Source organism: Panthera tigris, chromosome E2 (assembly GCF_018350195.1).
Source record: "Panthera tigris isolate Pti1 chromosome E2, P.tigris_Pti1_mat1.1, whole genome shotgun sequence".
Classification (NCBI taxonomy): Eukaryota; Metazoa; Chordata; class Mammalia; order Carnivora; family Felidae; genus Panthera; species Panthera tigris.
In genome coordinates, this window is record NC_056674.1 from 11,509,247 (window position 1) to 11,526,072 (window position 16,826).

At 57.6% G+C, this 16,826-nt stretch overlaps 2 protein-coding genes across 4 annotated transcripts in view; one reads left to right on the forward strand and one right to left on the reverse strand.

Moving 5' to 3' along the window:
• The window catches only part of MARK4 (microtubule affinity regulating kinase 4), a 30,331-nt gene extending 20,826 nt beyond the window's left edge, over positions 1-9,505 (reverse strand). The window contains exons 1-7 of one of the 3 annotated variants that reach the window (XM_042968606.1): positions 9,236-9,503; positions 4,499-4,699; positions 1,950-2,003; positions 1,798-1,846; positions 1,014-1,079; positions 866-936; positions 177-233 (exon numbers count right to left, since the gene is read on the reverse strand). In XM_042968606.1, the coding sequence (XP_042824540.1) occupies positions 177-233; positions 866-936; positions 1,014-1,079; positions 1,798-1,846; positions 1,950-2,003; positions 4,499-4,699; positions 9,236-9,286 (549 nt within the window). In that variant the 5' untranslated portion in view covers positions 9,287-9,503. Of the gene's footprint in view, positions 1-176; positions 234-865; positions 937-1,013; positions 1,080-1,797; positions 1,847-1,949; positions 2,004-4,498; positions 5,297-9,235 lie in introns of those variants that run through there. The other 2 variants (XM_042968607.1, XM_042968605.1) reach the window with 2 other exon arrangements.
• The window catches only part of EXOC3L2 (exocyst complex component 3 like 2), a 29,508-nt gene continuing 18,880 nt past the window's right edge, over positions 6,199-16,826 (forward strand). Inside the window, exons 1-2 of the mRNA XM_042968608.1 lie at positions 6,199-6,233; positions 13,780-13,867. The gene's annotated coding sequence lies outside the window, so the exon portion shown is untranslated. The remainder of the gene's footprint in view (positions 6,234-13,779; positions 13,868-16,826) is intronic.

A 16,826-nucleotide genomic window follows, 5' to 3' on the forward strand; every position in this document is an offset into this window, starting at 1 on the left:
AAGGAGCCCTGGATGCTGAGGGAGGAGCACGGGAGAAGAGGGGGGAATGCGGAGGCTACTGGAGAACCCCAGGGCGACTGAAGGCAGGACCGGGGACAAATACGCGTGCGTGTGTGTGTGTGTGTGGGGGGTCTGTGGGCCGAGATGGGGAGCTTGCGCGGGGGTGGGGGGCTCACCTTCAGGTCCCTGTGTACAATGTTTTTCTGGTGACAGTAGTGCACAGCCGACACGATCTGGAGGGGAGAGCAGGGAGGGTCAGTCCCTCGAGACCCCGAACCCCGCGGCCTCTCTCAGACCCCTACTCACAACCGAGACCCAGGACCCCAGGCCTCCCCGAGGCACAGGCCGAGATGCTGGGGCCTCACGCTCCGATTCGGTCACAGCAGGGAACGCCCCTGGGACCCGCGGCTGCAGGCCTCCACTCAGACCCCCCAGACGGCCTCAGACCCCCAGACACCCTCCCGGCAGGGGCGCCAGAACCGGGACACCACGAGTCCCCTCCCGGCTTTCCGGAAACACACATAAGAACGCTGCGTGCCTGCAGAGAAACACTCGGCCCCAGCACACGCAGCACAGCCCCGGGCCAACACCGCCCGCGCTCCACCCCTCACCCCTGTTGGCCAGACACCCCTCAGCGTGTCCTTTTACCCACACACCCGCACGCCTGCCATCAGGCTATCCTCACACCTGGGCATTTGCACGCTCGTGGGCACCCAGCGGGCCACCCTCACTCCCACCCAGGCCGAAGCCCCCCGGGGCCAGCGGACAGCCCAGACCCGCGCGGAGCGCCCCGTCCCTCCTCCCCGGGGACCGAGGCACCGCTTCCAGCCCGGCCAGCAGCTGTGACCCCCCCCCGCCCCCCCACCTGTCGGAACTTGGCTCGAGCTTCCTTCTCCTTCATGCGGCCGTGTGACACGAGGTAGTCAAACACTTCTCCTGCAGGGCAGAGGCCAAAGTGGGGTCAGCGAGGGGCGTGCGGGGCGCGGTGGGCAGGGCGGGGAGGGAGGCCTCACCGGCACTTGCGTATTCCATCACCAAGTACAGAGTTTTCTCCGTCTCGATCACCTCGAAGAGCTTCACTGCAATGACCGGGGAGGGAGGGGGTTATTCGGGAAGAGACGCACTCCCCCCAACTCCACCCACATCTCTAACTATGCGTGTGCTAACCAGAACCCCCTCACTCACGAACACTCAATGGCTCCCTACTGATGGCAACGTTTTCCAAACTCCTCAGCCCTACTTCACCACCTTTCCTACTTTCTTGCAAGAAAGCGGGCTGTGTGAGGCCAAGGTGTGTGCCGGTTTTCTTCACTGCCTATGCCTGATGTCCCCAGCCCCTGGCATAATGCAGCCACTCAATAAACACTTCCCAGTGAAAAAACAAATGGATGAATAAATGCTGTGGCCCCATCCAGGCCAGGCCAAATCCTGCTTCTCTAGGTCAAGACCCCCCTCCCCGCTCTGCCTAACGATGACAATGACAGCGGCTGCTACCGATAATCAGACCAGCTCCCACAGCGCAGCTTTGAAGGAAGGGTTTCGAATGCTCGATCTTATCCAATCCTCACAATGACCTTGAAGTAAGTCCCTTATCAGCCCCACTCCAGAGGAGGAAACTGAGGCTCAGGGAGGTGAAATGACTTGCCCAAGGTCACCCAGCCAGCGAGCAGCAGTACTGCCAAGAGCAAACAGGTCTTTCTAACTGTTAGAGCTGCCAGTTCTTCTGTCCCCTGACTCTCTCCTCTGCCAAGTGCCCCCAGCTCATAGCCTCTGAGCCCATCCTCTTCCCCTCCTCACCGATGTTGGGGTGGTTTAGGCCCTTCATGATGCGGACTTCCCGGAACAGCTGGACACGGCCAAAACAGAAGAAAGAGAAAGATGATGGTGGGTGGTTTCAAAGACTGTCTTCCCGACCTGTCCCCCCCCTGCTCCCTCTCCCTGGGCCTCACTTTCTGCAGGCTGCTGGGGTTCAGCTGGGTTTTGTCGATGATCTTGATGGCGACCTGGAGGTGGAAGGAAGGGGGAAAAGATCAAAGTGCCGAGGGCTCTTGAGCTGGGAAAGGCTACCCCAGCTCAGATCACGCAAGGGCTTTTTTGTGTTTTTTTTAAAGTAACATCTACACCCAACGTGGGGCTTGAACTCACGACCCCAAGATCAAGAGCCTCACGCTCCTCTGACTGAGCCAGCCAGGCGCCCCTACGTTTTTGTTTTTGGCTTTTCTTAATTTAAAAAAAATTTTTTTTTAACGTTTATTTATTTTTGAGAGACAGACCATGAGCGGGGAGGGGCAGAGAGAGAGGGAGACACAGAATTCGAAGCAGGCTCCGGGCTCTGAGCTGCCAGCACAGAGCCCAATGCGGGGCTCGAACCCACAAACCGTGAGATCCATGACCTGAGCTGAAGTCAGACGCTTAACGGACTAAGCCACCCAGGTGCCCCCTTCATTTCTTTAAGTAGGCTCCACGCCCAACGTGGGATTTGAACTTAAGACCCTGAAGTCAAGAGTCGCATGCTCTCCTAACTGAGCCAGCCAAGCGCCCCAGCACCCCTTGTTCTAAAAGAGCTGTGAGGCAGTCAGCACGGAGGAAGAATCAGAAAGTTATGAAACTCTCCTTATATTTATCTTGCAGTGTGGTTGAGTTTTTATTTTGAATTGCACTTTGGGGCAGAGCACCGTAAGTTTTTCAGTAGCGAGGGGCCAAACTCAGCTCTAGGTGTCTCGTTTCCCTGAAGCGTTTTGGGGCCTGGCCACCTCCAGATATCCTGGATTACAGAACCCTTCCCCCGGGAGATCCCGTTAATCCTTAGAAGCTGGTCCTCTGAGAAGCCCCTGGAATCATGTTCAAGATCCACACGAGGGGAACAACACGTTCCTCGTGCGGGAGAGGGTCCGTTAGCTTTCCTCACATCCTCAAAAACGGGTTTTTAATTTTGTCACGCACTTTTCATGCCAGTATCGAGAGGATCATATGGTCTCTCTCCTCAAGTCTGTGAATGTGGCGAAGTACATGAATAAATTGTCAATTTGAAAAGAACTGTGTATTCCTGGGACGAACCGAGCTTTGTCATCACACAGCCTTCTTTAACGGATGTGCCCGCGTCTATCCGCTCTGATTTTGTTTAAGATTTTTGTATCGATGTTCGCGTGTAAGGCCGGCCCATCATGGTGTTCAGAGCCGGTTCTGACATTTTGGTCACTGTCCAGCTAGCACTTAAAATCAGCTGGGCAGCGGCATTTCTTTCCTTGGTCTCTGGAAGTATTGGCATAAAATTGGAATGTTTGGTAGAATGTGCCCATAAAACCACTGGGGCCTGGTATCTTTTGTGTGTCTGGAGTAGATGGTGTGGGGGCAGGAAGAGAGTTCATCCGAGGCAGGAGAAATCGCTCCAGCCATGTTCTCTAAAATTAAAGAAGGTACAGAAGAGTCATACCCTCCTCCCAAGAGTGAGTGAGAGGCTTCATATCCAGATTACAAGGTCTGCGTGGGCCCTTCTGCAATAATGTTGCCATACTCCCAACACATGCCCACTCTTGGAGGGGAGGTGGGGAGACTCAGACTGTGCCTAACTGAGAATTCAAGGGGCACCTGGGTGGCTCGGTCAGTTAAGCACCCGACTTCGGCTCAGGTCATGATCTCACGGTCCGTGGGTTCGAGTCCTGCTTCGGGCTCTGTGCTGACAGCTCAGAGCCTGGAGCCTGCTTCGGATTCTGTGTCTCCCTCTCTCTGCCCTGCCTCCACTCATGCTCTCTCTCTCTCTCTCCCTCTCGAAAATAAACATTAAAAAAAGAGAGAGAGAGAGAATTCAAGTTCTCACGAATTCTCATGGAGATTGCCGCGAGATTCGGTGGAACAAAAGTCACCAGTGAAACAGGGATGCTGTCCAGGTTTAGCCACAGAAGCCGTGAGAATTCTTAGAGCTACGACACACAGTTCTCTGCCTGCCATCTGAGAGTTCCCAACAATTCCAGGGATGATGACCAATATTTAATGAGTGCCGGCCATTAATGCATCATCATCCCTGTTTTAAGGTGGGAAAACTGAGGCCCAGAGCTGGACAACGTTTACTCCAGAGTTGACAATCTTCATCACCTCACACTCCCACACCTTTTTTTTTTTTTTTTTTTTTTTTTTTTTAAAGTAAACTCTAGGCCCAACGTGGGGCTTGAACTCAGGACCGGAGATCAAGAGTCACATGTTCTACCGGACTGAGCTGGCCAGGCGCCCCGCCCACATCATTTTTACTAAACAGCATTTACTGTGGGCTAAGTCCTGGGCTAATAAGGACCTCAGGTACATTTAATTCCCACGGTAGCCCAGTTCTACTTGGACTGTTCTAGAAAAATCTGAGATGTCCTGACCTGCCCTGGAGAGAGTCCAGGGATGTACCTGAGGTCACAAAGCAGAGTGAGGGCCAAGTCTGACCTCGCCCCACCTCCCACAACGCACGCGGGTGCTGCAGGGTGGGGCCCTGAGCCCCACCCATCCCCCCACTCACCTCTCGGCCAGTGAGGATGTGCCGGGCCAGCTTGACTTTGGCGAAGTTGCCCTTCCCGATGGTCCTCAGCAGGCGGTAGTTGCCCACGTGGGGCTGCTCCTCGGGACAGGAGGCAATAGAGTTCCGGCAGCGGGCACCCAGGGAGCGGCTGGACCAGGATGGTCCCTTGTCCGAGGAGCGGCCACTGCCCAAGGTGCCATGCTGGACAGCGGAGACAGAGTGTGAGCGGTGGGGCAGCGCCTGCTCGATCCCACCGTCAATGGCACCTGTGGGCCGGGGCGGTCGATGCCAGCCTTGGCCACCGGCCCCTTCGTGGTCCTTCTCAAACCCAGGCCAGAGAGAAGCACGATGCCTTTGGGTCCCCCCGCCCCCACCGCCTCTACAAACAGACGCCTCCAAGAACATAACGCGCCCCAACTCTGCAGCAGCCGGGGGTCCCCGACATCAGGCCTCCTCCTCACCCCTCCCTGCGGCCTACCCCCAACTTCCTTTTCTAGCTGCTGAGGCCACATAGTATTTTCTTCGAAATGCTGCGGCCCTCAAACCCAGTCCGGGTCCTCAATCTGGCGACCACACCGGGCCCCAGGTCTCTCTCACTGCTCTTGACGTCCCAGGTCACCCATCACCTCCCTGTCAGGCCCCGCAGCTCTGCTCTGAAGCCCACAAACAACATTTTATTCCCAGTTTACTGGCCCTAACATTTTCTTCCGCTCCCTATTTGCCCCAAATCCGACTTCAAACACTGTGACCAACAGTCCTTCATTCTGCCCTGATGGGCTAGCCCTGCACGGTCACCTTCCTTCCGTGGAAAACGTTGTTGCTTCCCCCCCACCCCCAACCGTCGCTCCCCCCACCCCCCACCGCCCTGGGAACCTCTGTGGCTCCATCCACGCCCTGACCGGCGGTCTCCCACGCCAGCCCTCCCATCTGGCCCCGATGTTCTGTTCCTGCCGTCCTGTCCCTCCTGGGCCTCTCCCCCGCAGGTCACTGCCTGCTCCGGGCTGCCCTGTCCTGATTGTCAGCCCCAGGGACTGTGCCTCCCTTTCAGCGCTGGGGCCCAGGGTGCAGGCGACGAGGCAGCCAGAGGCCCGAGCCAAGGCGGCTCTGCTCAGACCCTGTGCTGCCCCCGTGCCCTTCCCAGGGCGGGGGTGGGAAGCAGGTGGACAAAGGGAGCTGAGGAAGAGAGAAGGCCAAGGACGAGGGCTTGCCGCAGGGAATCCGCGTGGCTACTTAACTAAGCGATGATGACCGCGATTTAATGAGCACTGGCCATTAATGTGTCCTCATCCCCGTTTTTAAGGCAGGGAAACTGAGGCCCAGAGCTGGACAACGTTTACCCCAGAGCTGACGGCCTTCACCGTCGCCCAGCGCACGGACTCACGCTCCCACATCATTTTTATTAAGCAGCTTTTATACGGGCCACGGCCCGGACCAGGAGGCACCTCGTCTGCATTCAATTCCCACGCTAGCCCGGTGACCGCAGGACCTACATCCTCATATTCCAAACAAGAAACTGAGGCTTGGGGAGAGAGGTGCCTTGTCAAGGTCACTCGATTCACTCGCAAGAGGCAGGAAAGACAATGGTCCCCACAAGGGGCTGAAGGACGACCACCACTGTTGCAGCCCCAGCCACACACCGGCCGGCCGGCCGGCCGCTGTGTCCTCACCTGGGCCTCCCCTGTGCGACCAGTCACGATCCACGTTCTCCAGACAGGGACCCCAAGGCTGAGGCAGGGTAAGTCCCTTGGCCAAGGTCACAGGGCGCCGAAGCAGAGTGGCAGGGATTCAATCCCAGGCCTGCTGGCTCCTGAGTGCCCAGCTCTTTCCTACCTCCTGCCCCTGGTCGGCTCACAACCCCAGGTCTCCTCCCAGGGGAGGGAGGGTGGGAAGGGAGGTGGAGATCCTGGCTGATGAGGCCCCTGATCCCCACAGAGATAAGGGCTTGGAGAAGAAGAATCCCCATTAGGTGGCACCAGGGGAGCCAACTGGGGGTGGGCTGGCACCCCACTGAAGGCAGCATGCTGGAGGGACCCCTGCAAGGGGCAGCTGGGGCAGTAGGTGACAAAGCCCCCAGGGGCCGGGGGCGGGAGCTAAAATTGGCCGGCACCACCAGCTGGCCCGGCTCCCTCCCTCCCGCCCGGCTGGCGCCCCAACACCGGGCCTGTTGCTAGGGAACCTCCAGAGAGGCTGGGCGGTGGGGGGGCCTGGGGCTTGGGGTGGGGGAGCGTGACCCCACATGGCTGTCGTCGTGGTAACTCGGGAGCAGGGGAGGAGCCTGCGACCTCCGATGCCAGAGGGAGAGGTGAGCCCCAGCCAGGGCTGACCAGCAGGACTTACAGACTAGTTGGGAGGAGAGGAGACAAGAGGACAGAAGGGGATTAGCCCTCTTCAAATGCCCACCGTGCACAAATCTGGACGAAAAAAGAGGAGGAAGCGTTCGGATGAGCCCCATTTTACAGATGAGGAGACCGAGGCTCACGGAAGTGAGGTCACTTGCCTGAGATCACCCAGCGAGGGAGGGACAGAAAGTAGATTTGAACCCATGCTTATCAGAACAATCAAAGTAACAATAACACCACAGCTACAAGCGTAGTTTGCTCCCAGCATCTCTCGGCTCCTTAAAACATCCCTAACAGGGAGGTGCTATCATCAGCCCTACTTAGAGATAAACCGAGGTCCTGAGCAGGGAGGGGATCTGTAAGCGCACGCGACAACTGATGACAGCCCCAGGTTGGGACTCCACGGCCCGTCTGACTCATGCCCATAGTCACCATAGCAGTGAACATGTGTAGAGAGCGTCCTATGTGCCGGGCTTCACCCATGGCATCTCGAATAATCCTCTGAGGGACTTCAGCATCCCCATTTTTCAGAACAGGAAACTGAGGCTCGGAGAAGATGACCCGGTAGTTTGAGGGCAGAGTGTAAACCAGCTGGCCAGGCCTGTGGGCTCCCTGGCACTTCCTGAGTGACTTGGGGGCGGGGTGCAAGGGTGGGTATCTCACTGGAGACTCCAAATCAGAGTACGACCTATTGTATGGGGGCTGCGGCACCACAGTGTTGAGGGGATCTCTGTGAGGGAGGGTTTTGCAAGAGGAAGGGGCAGAGAGATCTCTCTGGTGGAGATCTGGAGTGAGGGTGGCTGGGCGGCTGGCAGGCAGGGGTGTGTGTGTGTGTGTGTGTGTGTGTGTGTGTGTGTGCACGCACGCAGGGACCTGGCAGAGGTCTAAGGGAAAAGGGACAAAGACCCCAGCTGGGAATAAGTCTGGCATTGGTTGGTGGGAGAGGCTCTTTAGAAGGGCTGAGAGTAATCAGAAACTAGGGAGATGGGGAGGGGGGGGTCTCCCAGGATTGTTCTGAGCTGTGGTATAGGGACAGGGGGCCTGGGAAGGGTTAAAGCCATGGGGAAGTGGCACTCAGGGGCCAAGGAAACTCCTAGAAGTTAAAGAAGCGGGGTTTCTAGGAGCAGTCTTCAGAAGCAGAGAAAGGTCTCGGGGCATGCAAGTCCCAGAGGACAAGGAGAAGAGCCTGAGCCTTGGAGGGGGTCAAAAGGGCCTAGAAACTTGGGGAGGAGGTTTCCAACAGACAGACCTCCAAGAGAAGAGCTAAGGTCTTAACAGCTGAGGTCTTACAGCTAAGACCAGACCAGACGCTTTGAGTCCAGGAGTCTTCTGGAAGAAGGATCTGGGGCCAAGCCTTGTGGGCTGGGGGAGGCCTCCAAAGTTGAGGAGGGGGCTTCCCTGGGAGGCCAGACCCCCCCCCAACACACACACAAGGAAGAGGGAGGCCCTGGGGCAGAAGAGATGGGGGGACCTGGAGATCAGTGGAAGGAGTGGTGTCCTGTGAGGAAGCTCCTGGCCTCGGAGGGGGTCAAGGGGGTCCTGGGGGTTTGGGGAGGGGGCTTGCCGGGAGCTGAGGAGTTGATACAGGCAGGATGAGGCCTGGAGTCAGACTAGCCCAGGGCCTAGAAATAGTCAGACTAGGCTAGGGGCCTGGAAGTTGGAGGCCAAGGCTGCCTGGGAGAAGACACCAGAGAGGGTCCAGGGGAGGGGGGTGCTGGGGGAGAGCCGGGGTACTGGGAATCCAGGGACAGGGCTGCTTGGAAGATAGGGACCAGGCCTGGGAGTGGAGAGACCTTGAACAAGCTAGAAAGGGCCCTGGGCCCAGGAAAGGTGGAAACCGGCTTCCTGTGAGGGGGTGCCCACAGGATCCGGGAGGATCCAGAGGGGCGGAGGGCTGAGAATGAGAGAAGGGGGGTTCCTGGGGAGCCCGGCACCCACATCCAGATGGGGAAGGCCAGAGCCAGAGGCGGGACTGGGCCGGGCCTTCCTGGGAGAGGGCCAGGGCCGGGCCTTGGGGTCAGGAGCCCTGCAAATCCTGGAGGGGGTGAGTTGTCGGATGCAGGCAGCCAGGAGGGGAAGGGGCTTAAGAACACGCGGAGAAGGGAGGGGCTCCTGGAAGGCAGGGGAGGGGGCTTCCTGGAGGGGAGAGACCCGAGCGGAAGCGGTCTGCAGAGGGACAAGAGAGGGGTCCCGGGAGAGGGGCGCCCGCAGGGGTCGGGCTGGGCTGGAGTGGGGGAGGGTCGAGAGGCCTGGAAGTCCGGGCCGGGGTCGGGAGGTGGCACGCTGGGCCGAGCCGGGGGAACGAAGGTAGGGGCTCGCGCGGCGCGGGGCACACCAGGACGAGGGGCTCGGCGGCTGAACCCGACCGGCGCTCCCCAAGGGGCCGGGCCCCACTCACCGTGTCCGAGTTCCGATCGTTGCCCGGGGCCAGCGCCGTCCGCGAAGACATTTTCTCCGGGTCCCGGGGGACTGGGCGGCCGGGTGGGGGGGGCGGGGGTCCCGGGGTCCCCTCTCTTCCCCTCCCCCCCCGCTGGCCTGGGGACGCGAGCTCAAAAGCTGGGTGCCGTGGACACCCGGGTTCGCGCCGCGGGAGAGGGGGCAGGGCGGGGAAGGGAAGGGGACGCCGAGGGTCCTAGTGGCCCCGCGCAGTGGCGGCCCGGGGCGCCATGGGGGCGGCGGGCAGACGGGCGGGCGGGGGCCGGGGAGGGGGCGCGGAGCCGGCCCGGGCGGCGGCGGAGGGAGGCGGTGGAGGGGCCGGGGAGGAAGGGACGTCAGGGGGAGGGGCGGGCAGGGCGGGGCCGCGGAGACCCCGCCCTCTGCCGCCGGCCCTTAAAGGCGCAGGCCCGGGCTAGCCGGGGGCTCCAGGGGCGGAGGCAGGTCTGGGCGCGTCGGTAGGGGAGCGTGTTCTCACAGGAGAGCGGAGACTCACCGGAAGAGAAGGGGAGAGAAACGCCTAGGCAGAGCGCCAGAGACGCAGAGAAAGATAGAGAGATGCAGAGATAGAGAGACAAAGAGACGCAAGGATAGAGAGACAGAAGTAGGGAGACACGCAGACATACAAAGAGATGTAAAGGGAGCCAAAAGACCCGAGCGACTAAATAAATAAATAAATAAATAAAGGAGGGAGAAACATAGGGAAAGAGAGACACACAGAGACAGAGATACAGAGAGAACAGAGACACAGAGAGCGACAAAGACTGAGAAGACCCCCACACGGGGACGGAGGGAGAGGCAAAAGGAGACAAAGAGAGAACACACAGAGACGCAGAGACCTGTGAAGAGCGCGGAGATAAAAAGATGAGACAGACCGAGGCAGAGAAGCCCCGAGAGACACGAACCAGACAGAAGGCGGCGCTGTCCACATTCTCCCTCCCAGCCCACCCCCTGCTCAGTCGAGGGGCCCAGGAAGTTCTTGGGAACAGAGCTGAGGGCGCTGGGGGCGTAGTGTGCTAGGCAGAGCCGCTGCCCAGGGCTGACCACGATCTCTAGCAATGCCGCCTCCCACCTCCCAGAAAACTCCAGAGCCCAGGCTTGTGGCTGCGGGCCCCTCTCCTGTGCACCCCAGCTGGGGTCTGAGGATTTCTCTGTATAGCTTTGTGACTCAAGGCAGGCCCCTCCTTGGCCTCAGTTCCCCAATCTATAAAGCGAGAGCAAGGATCTACATGTTGCCTTCCTGGCAGGGCTGAAGCAGGTGCCAGAGAGCCCTGTGTAGGTATGCACCTGCCGGGTGCAGCTGCTGTCGGGATGGGCAAGCTGAAACCAGAGGAGGGCAAGGGCTTCCCTGAGGTTCTTCTGCAGTGGGGACCACCCATCCCCTCTAGACTAGGGCGGCCTGAAAGAAAGAGGGACATTGCACAGTCCTGCCCCCCGCCCCCCAATCCCACAACCCTTGGATCGGGTCCATGCCCTGCCCCTGTCTGACCATCTTCTTGAGCCTCAGTTTGCCTTTCTAAAAGATGGGTGTGATGTTCACACCAGTGTGTTGGGAGTCAGCTCGAGCGAGCTGCCTGTTAAAGGCTCAGGAATTTTGGAACCGGTTAAGACAGCCATTATAAAAAATTAAAGTATGCAAACACGTAATTAAATAAATTACACTTAAAACAAAGGTAACAAATGCTCATCACGACCTAATTATTTCACTACGTTTTGCTATTATCTGTGATCCTGTGGTGATTTACATCTATTGTGCCTTCATAGTGAAACAACTGTGTAATGAGCTTCTGTGCATCTCTTCCCCCCCCCCCCCCAAATGCTTTCACTGACATCACTGTGGCTTCACATCACTGAGTCCAAGCTTGGTAACTTGAATTAGCCCTGGTGGAACGATTGACACCATGGAAGATGGCAAACGCCTCAAGTCAAGGCTCCCCACCCCCCCAACCCCCAGAGAGCAGGTTGTCAAACATTCATCAGCGTGTCACCGGTTGATACTATCAGCAACATAAACTCACAGAAGCTTCCTCTGTGCCCGGCTCTGAGCACTTTATTCTTTCTGCCACCTTGTGAGTTTGGACCGTCATTCTCAGCCCCATGTACACATGCTGAAGGTTAACGTGGCTGGTGAGAGGCAGGCTTGAGATTTGAACCCAAGTGCTTCCAAACTCTGAAACTTGGGCTCTTAAGCACTATGGGCTTCCTGTCCCGGGACCATAATAGTAGCAACCTCAGTCTGCGGTAAGAGACTGTGTATGTAATGACTACATATGTAAATGCTTCACATGGGAACGTATTAGAACTTCGTAAGCGGGTGACATTACCATTGTTACTCAGCAAATGGGGCCCAAGGAGTCTCAGGAATGGTGGGGTGCAGAGAGGGAGGAGTTCAGGATGGTGTTCCAGAAGTTTTGAGATCCCAAGGGCTCTGCAGGGTGAGGGGTGGGGTCTCGGGGACGGGTTGGGGGAGCTGAGTCACTCCTTCCTAGGCTTAGCGCGGAGAGCCGCAGTTCTCCAATGCACCACGCGGGGGCAGCAGATCACCTCCCTACACGCACCTGCCCGCCACACCTCAGGCCTCACCCTGGCTCCGCCCCCCTCACCCCAGTACTGTCCCCACCCCATTTCCCAAATGAGGGACTGAGGCTAAATGAAGGGGGAGGCTACAAAATGATGAACCTTAAAAACAGTATGCTTAGCGAAAGTAGGCCGACACAAGGGACCACTTACTGTGATTCCTTTTATATGGAATGTCCAGAATAGGGAAACCCATGCGGCTGGGAGCAGAGGGGAATGGGGGAAGGGGGGCTGCTAAAGGGCTATGGGTTTCTTTGTGAGGTGATGAAAATGTTCTGGAATTAGATAGGGTGACAGTTGCTGCATCCTTGTGAATACACTGAGAGCATTGAATTGGGCACTTTGAAAGGGTGAATTTTATGGCATATGAATTGTACCTCTTTTTAAAACAATTTTTTAAAGTTTATTTTGAGTGTGTGTGTGTGTGTGTGTGCGCGCGCGCGCGAGCATGAGTGGGGGAGGGTCAGAGAAAGAGGGAGAGAGAGAGAGAATCCCAAGCAAGTTCCCAGCTGACAACAAGGAGCCCAACGCGGGGCTCAATCTCACAAACCCTGAGATCGTGATCTGAGCTGAAATCAAGAGTCGGACCCTCAACCGACTGAGCCACCCAGGTGCTGCTGAATTATATCTCAATAAAATATTGAGTTAAAAAAAGAGGGGGGATCTGACAGCTGTCACCGCCCACGACAGGTCATTTGGTTCCAGCCAGATCTAGTCGCTGCCTTCTGATTTCCACGGGTCCACACGGACCTGGTGAGGACAAAGCCTCTACCCCCCCCACCCCCCCAATCTGGGCCACTCAACCTGGCTCCTTCCCCAGAGCCCATTGTCTGGCAAATCCAGTCCTTGAACTGAGACCTTCAGATCTTGGAATCTTAACCCCTGACCCACTTCTTCCAGCATAGGTGTCTATAGAGCCCTTGCTGGGGCTGGGGGAGAAGCAGGGATCCCTGAACCCAGCCCCGACCCTAATCCCACACCAACCCCAACTTTGCCTAGGCAAGTGATCCCTTGTTCCAGGCCTAACACCTGCGACACTATGCCTGAGCGCCCAGAAGAGCACCTGAACCTGAAACCCAGCCTTACAAGTAATCCAAAGCCTGCATCTAACCCCACCCAACCCCCAACCCATTCCCAGCGCCCCCCCCCACTGCACCTGCCATATGCGTCCCCAACTTCCAATCCTTAGCTCTGATCTATCCCCATGTGTGCATTCGGTTAATAAACCTTTACTATTATGTGCCAGACGCACATCTAGGGATATAAAGATGAACGAGGTAAGCAAAATCCGCTTTGGATTTACGTTCAAGTGGGAGAGTCAGGAAATCTACAAGGGAGATAGAGAAATCTGATCGTTCAAATTGAGGAAGGTGATACGAAGGAATTGAGGAATCAGAGCCAGTCCCTGGGGAGAGAGGAAGTGGCTGGGGGGGAGAAGGGGCTTCTGCTGTTCAGGGAATGTCTCCTTTGAGGGACAGAGGCTGGAGCTGAGGCCAGGATGATGTCGAAGGAGGGAGCCATACAGGGACCTGGGGACAGGGAGAGGACTATAGTTCCAAAGCCTTGCCCCGTGCCACCCATGCCCTCAGGCCTCTGATCGCAGCTTCTGGGCCAGCAGAACCTTCCTCCCTGTCTTTATTCCAGAGCCAGGAACCCGAAGGAGAGCTCTGGGCCCGCATCCAGCATTGGGTGTCTCCCCAGGGTGCCCAGGATGGTGTTGTCACCTTGGAAGGCGTGAAGAACAGGCGGGGGGGGGGGGGCAATTCCGGGTGGGGGTGAGGGTGGGGGCCAGACTGTGGCCTTGTCCTTCCCAGCCCAACCCCAGCTTGTCCTAAAAGGGCAGACAGATAAAGAGTCCTTCCCGCCCCTGGCCCCAGAGAGGGAGGGGTTTCCTGACAGGAAATTGACCTCCTCTAACCCCCCCCCCCCCAGTTCCAAGCTCTCAGCAGTTCTGGCTGAAGTGTCCTCAGGGCAGGACAGCAGCAGGGACAGAGGGACGAAGGCGCCTGCTGACGAGGAGGTGAGTGTGCTGGAGGAGGGGGCAGGATTCTTGCGCCCTGGTCTGGGCTCCCCCCTGTACGCGGGCTGGACCAGAGGTGGTGAGAACATGTGCCCTGAAGCCAGGAGAGGCTGGGGGCAAAGACAGCATGTGGGGCCTGGCCTCAGGAGGGTGCCAGCCACAGGGCAGGAGGAGCTGGGGACCGCAGGGGGGTGCCGTGAAGAATCTGGGGACCCTGGGGATCCAGAGAAGCTTCAAAGGAGCCAGGAGAGCTGGGACCGCCAAGGGAGAAAGGAGAGAAAGGGTCTGATGCCCTCGGAGTTCAGGTTGGGAGAAAGCGGTGGACGCTTTTCTCCATCCCCAAGAGACGGGGGGCTTGGAGATGGTGTTCGGAGTGAAGATGTGCATGAGCTTGAACCGGGCTGGGCTGATGATGGGATAGTTTGGGGGTGAGGTCTGGATTGGGGTTGTGTGGCTGGGGTCCAGCATGGACGCACAATTTATAAGGGCTGTTCTCAGATACAGACTTGGGGGCTGGAGGTGCTGACTTCTGCAAACAGGTCAAACTGCCGGTGGAGGGTTTAGGGCTTTGGGGAAAGGCTGGCAGCGAGGAGAAGGGGGGGGGGGGAGGGGGAGGAGCCGGAGCCCAGAGAGGGAAGCGCTGGTGGCCAAGACATCCTGTGGGAGTCGGGAGGCTGGGGGCTTGAGGGATGCCTCGGAAGTGAGTCAGGGGCCCGGGCACTGGGAGGCAGATGAGGGGGCTGGAGGGGGCAGGATGTCGGAGGAGCCAGTTTGCAGAGGCGGGTGGTGGAGGGTGGTGGAGCCTGGAAAGGGAAAGCCGGCGGGGCCACTTTGGAGAAACTGTTGCTGTGGGTCTGAGGATGTTGGAAATGGCTCGGGGGGTATCGGGATCCAGTTTGGGGATGGATGTGGGAGCCAGTGGGGGAGTGGCAGATCCAGTTTGGGTCATGTTGGCTTCTGTTACAGGGAAGTAGAAGGGGGATGTGGAGTTTCGGGGGGGGGGGGACGATGGACACAGGGCTGGGACACGGTGAAGCCATTTGTGGGATGAAACACACAGAAGCCAGTCGGGAAAATGAAAGACAGAGAAATCCGTGCACGACTTGTGGGTGTGTGCCTGGGGGGCTCGTATCGATTGCCCACAGCCATGGGGGCTCCAGGCAAGGGTTGCCATGGTGACTGCCTCTCTGGAGGACAGGGGACCATGGAGACTGGAGAGAGGCTTGAGGAACGACAGCTGAGGTCCAGAGGCTGAAGTCAGGGAGGAAAGAAGCAGGGGGGCTCCCCCATGAAAGGAAGATGCTCTTACCCACGGCCCAGCCAGCTCGGGACCCTTTGAGCATCAGCCTCCTTCCAGATGCTCTATGCACCCCCAAGGGGCCGCCCAATCCCGACCCTGTCCCTCAACTGCTCGGAACCTGTCCCAGTTCAAAACAACCTATGTGTCTAGCAGGAGGTGAGTGGGGAAACCCCTGACGTTTCACACAGTTTTGCCAAAGCCAGACGTTGGAAGAGTAATGCGACACTTAAATCGACTAGAGCCACCGAGACAGGCACGGATACCTCTCCCATGTATGTGAGTCCAAACACCACCATCAAAGCACAAGTTGCTGGATGCACTTAGTATGAGAGCCTTCACAGAGCGGTTCTGAAACCCCATAAAACGATACATTGTTTCTGGATGCAAGGCTCCCGAGACTTAAGAGTAAAAGTCAGGTTGGCCTGGGGAGACACGCATTCTGGATGCTACTGTCCTGGGAAGAGGGCAAGGGAGGAGAGCTGGGGGCGGGGAGTGCATCTTGTAATGCTCGATTCTAAAAAAGACCAAAAAAACAAAAACAAAAACAAAAACAAAAACAAAACCCCACCCCAAACAAACAAACACCCAAACAACAGCCAAACCTGAGCCATAGAAACAGAATAGCCACAAAATAGAATGTTTGCATTAGACGCAGCTAGGATTGGAAGCAGAGGGGGTGTTTATTTGTTTTCTAAATTTTTCCAAATTCCCGAATCTTTGAACGATTTCATCATTTTAAAAAGCGCCCTTCCACAGTTCCCCAGTGTCCTCGGGAAAAAGCCCAAGTCCCTCCTCACGGCTCTCCTCTCCGAGGCCCTGCACGGCTTGCTCTGTACTGACCTCTCCAGCTTGACTCCTCACCCACAAGGAATGAGGTCCTTGCCTCCTTCCTTTGTTTCCTGTTTAGCACCCATTCATTTCCTGAGCGCCTGCCCTGGGAGTTGGGGACACAGTGGTGACTGAGACAGCCCGACCCTGTCCCTCTAGGGACTTCACAGTCCGGCGGGGGACACAGACTCATCCCCAGACACTGACAACTCAGAGTGGGGAGGGCTGGGATGGGGAAAATCCTGAGGGGGGAAAACTCGACTCAGCCTAGGCATGACAGAGGGCTTCCTGGAGGAGAGGGCCTTGGGGGCTGGATCCTAAAGCCTGAGTGGTGCAGGGAGAACAGGTGTCCAGGTAGAAAGATCAACAAACGCCAGCACCCAGAGGAGCCTGGAGGGGGAGAATGTGGGATAGCACTGGTGAGGTGCACAGCTGGCAGGCAAGGGCAGCTGGATTTCGCGCCAAGGGTACTGGGGAGCCATGCAAGGTTAAGAGAAAGAGCAGGGCAAGTTTGTGCTTTAACGAGATCCTCAAAGGTGGGCTGGAGGGGCCAAGACGAGAGCTTGGAGACCAGGGAGAAAGGGGGGAAGTGGGAAGGGGCCTGGACTGGGGCAGGGGCCATGGAGAGGGAGGAGATGAGGGACTTAGGAGGTGGGATAAAATTCACTTTATTTTGTTCTATTTTATTTGAGAGAGAGAGAGAGGGAGGGAGAGAATCTTTTAAATGTTTATCGAGAAAGAGACTCTTAAACAGGATCCATGCTCAGTGTGGAGCCCAACGTAGGGCTCCATCCCGCGACCCTGGATCATGACCTCAGCCAAAATCAAGAG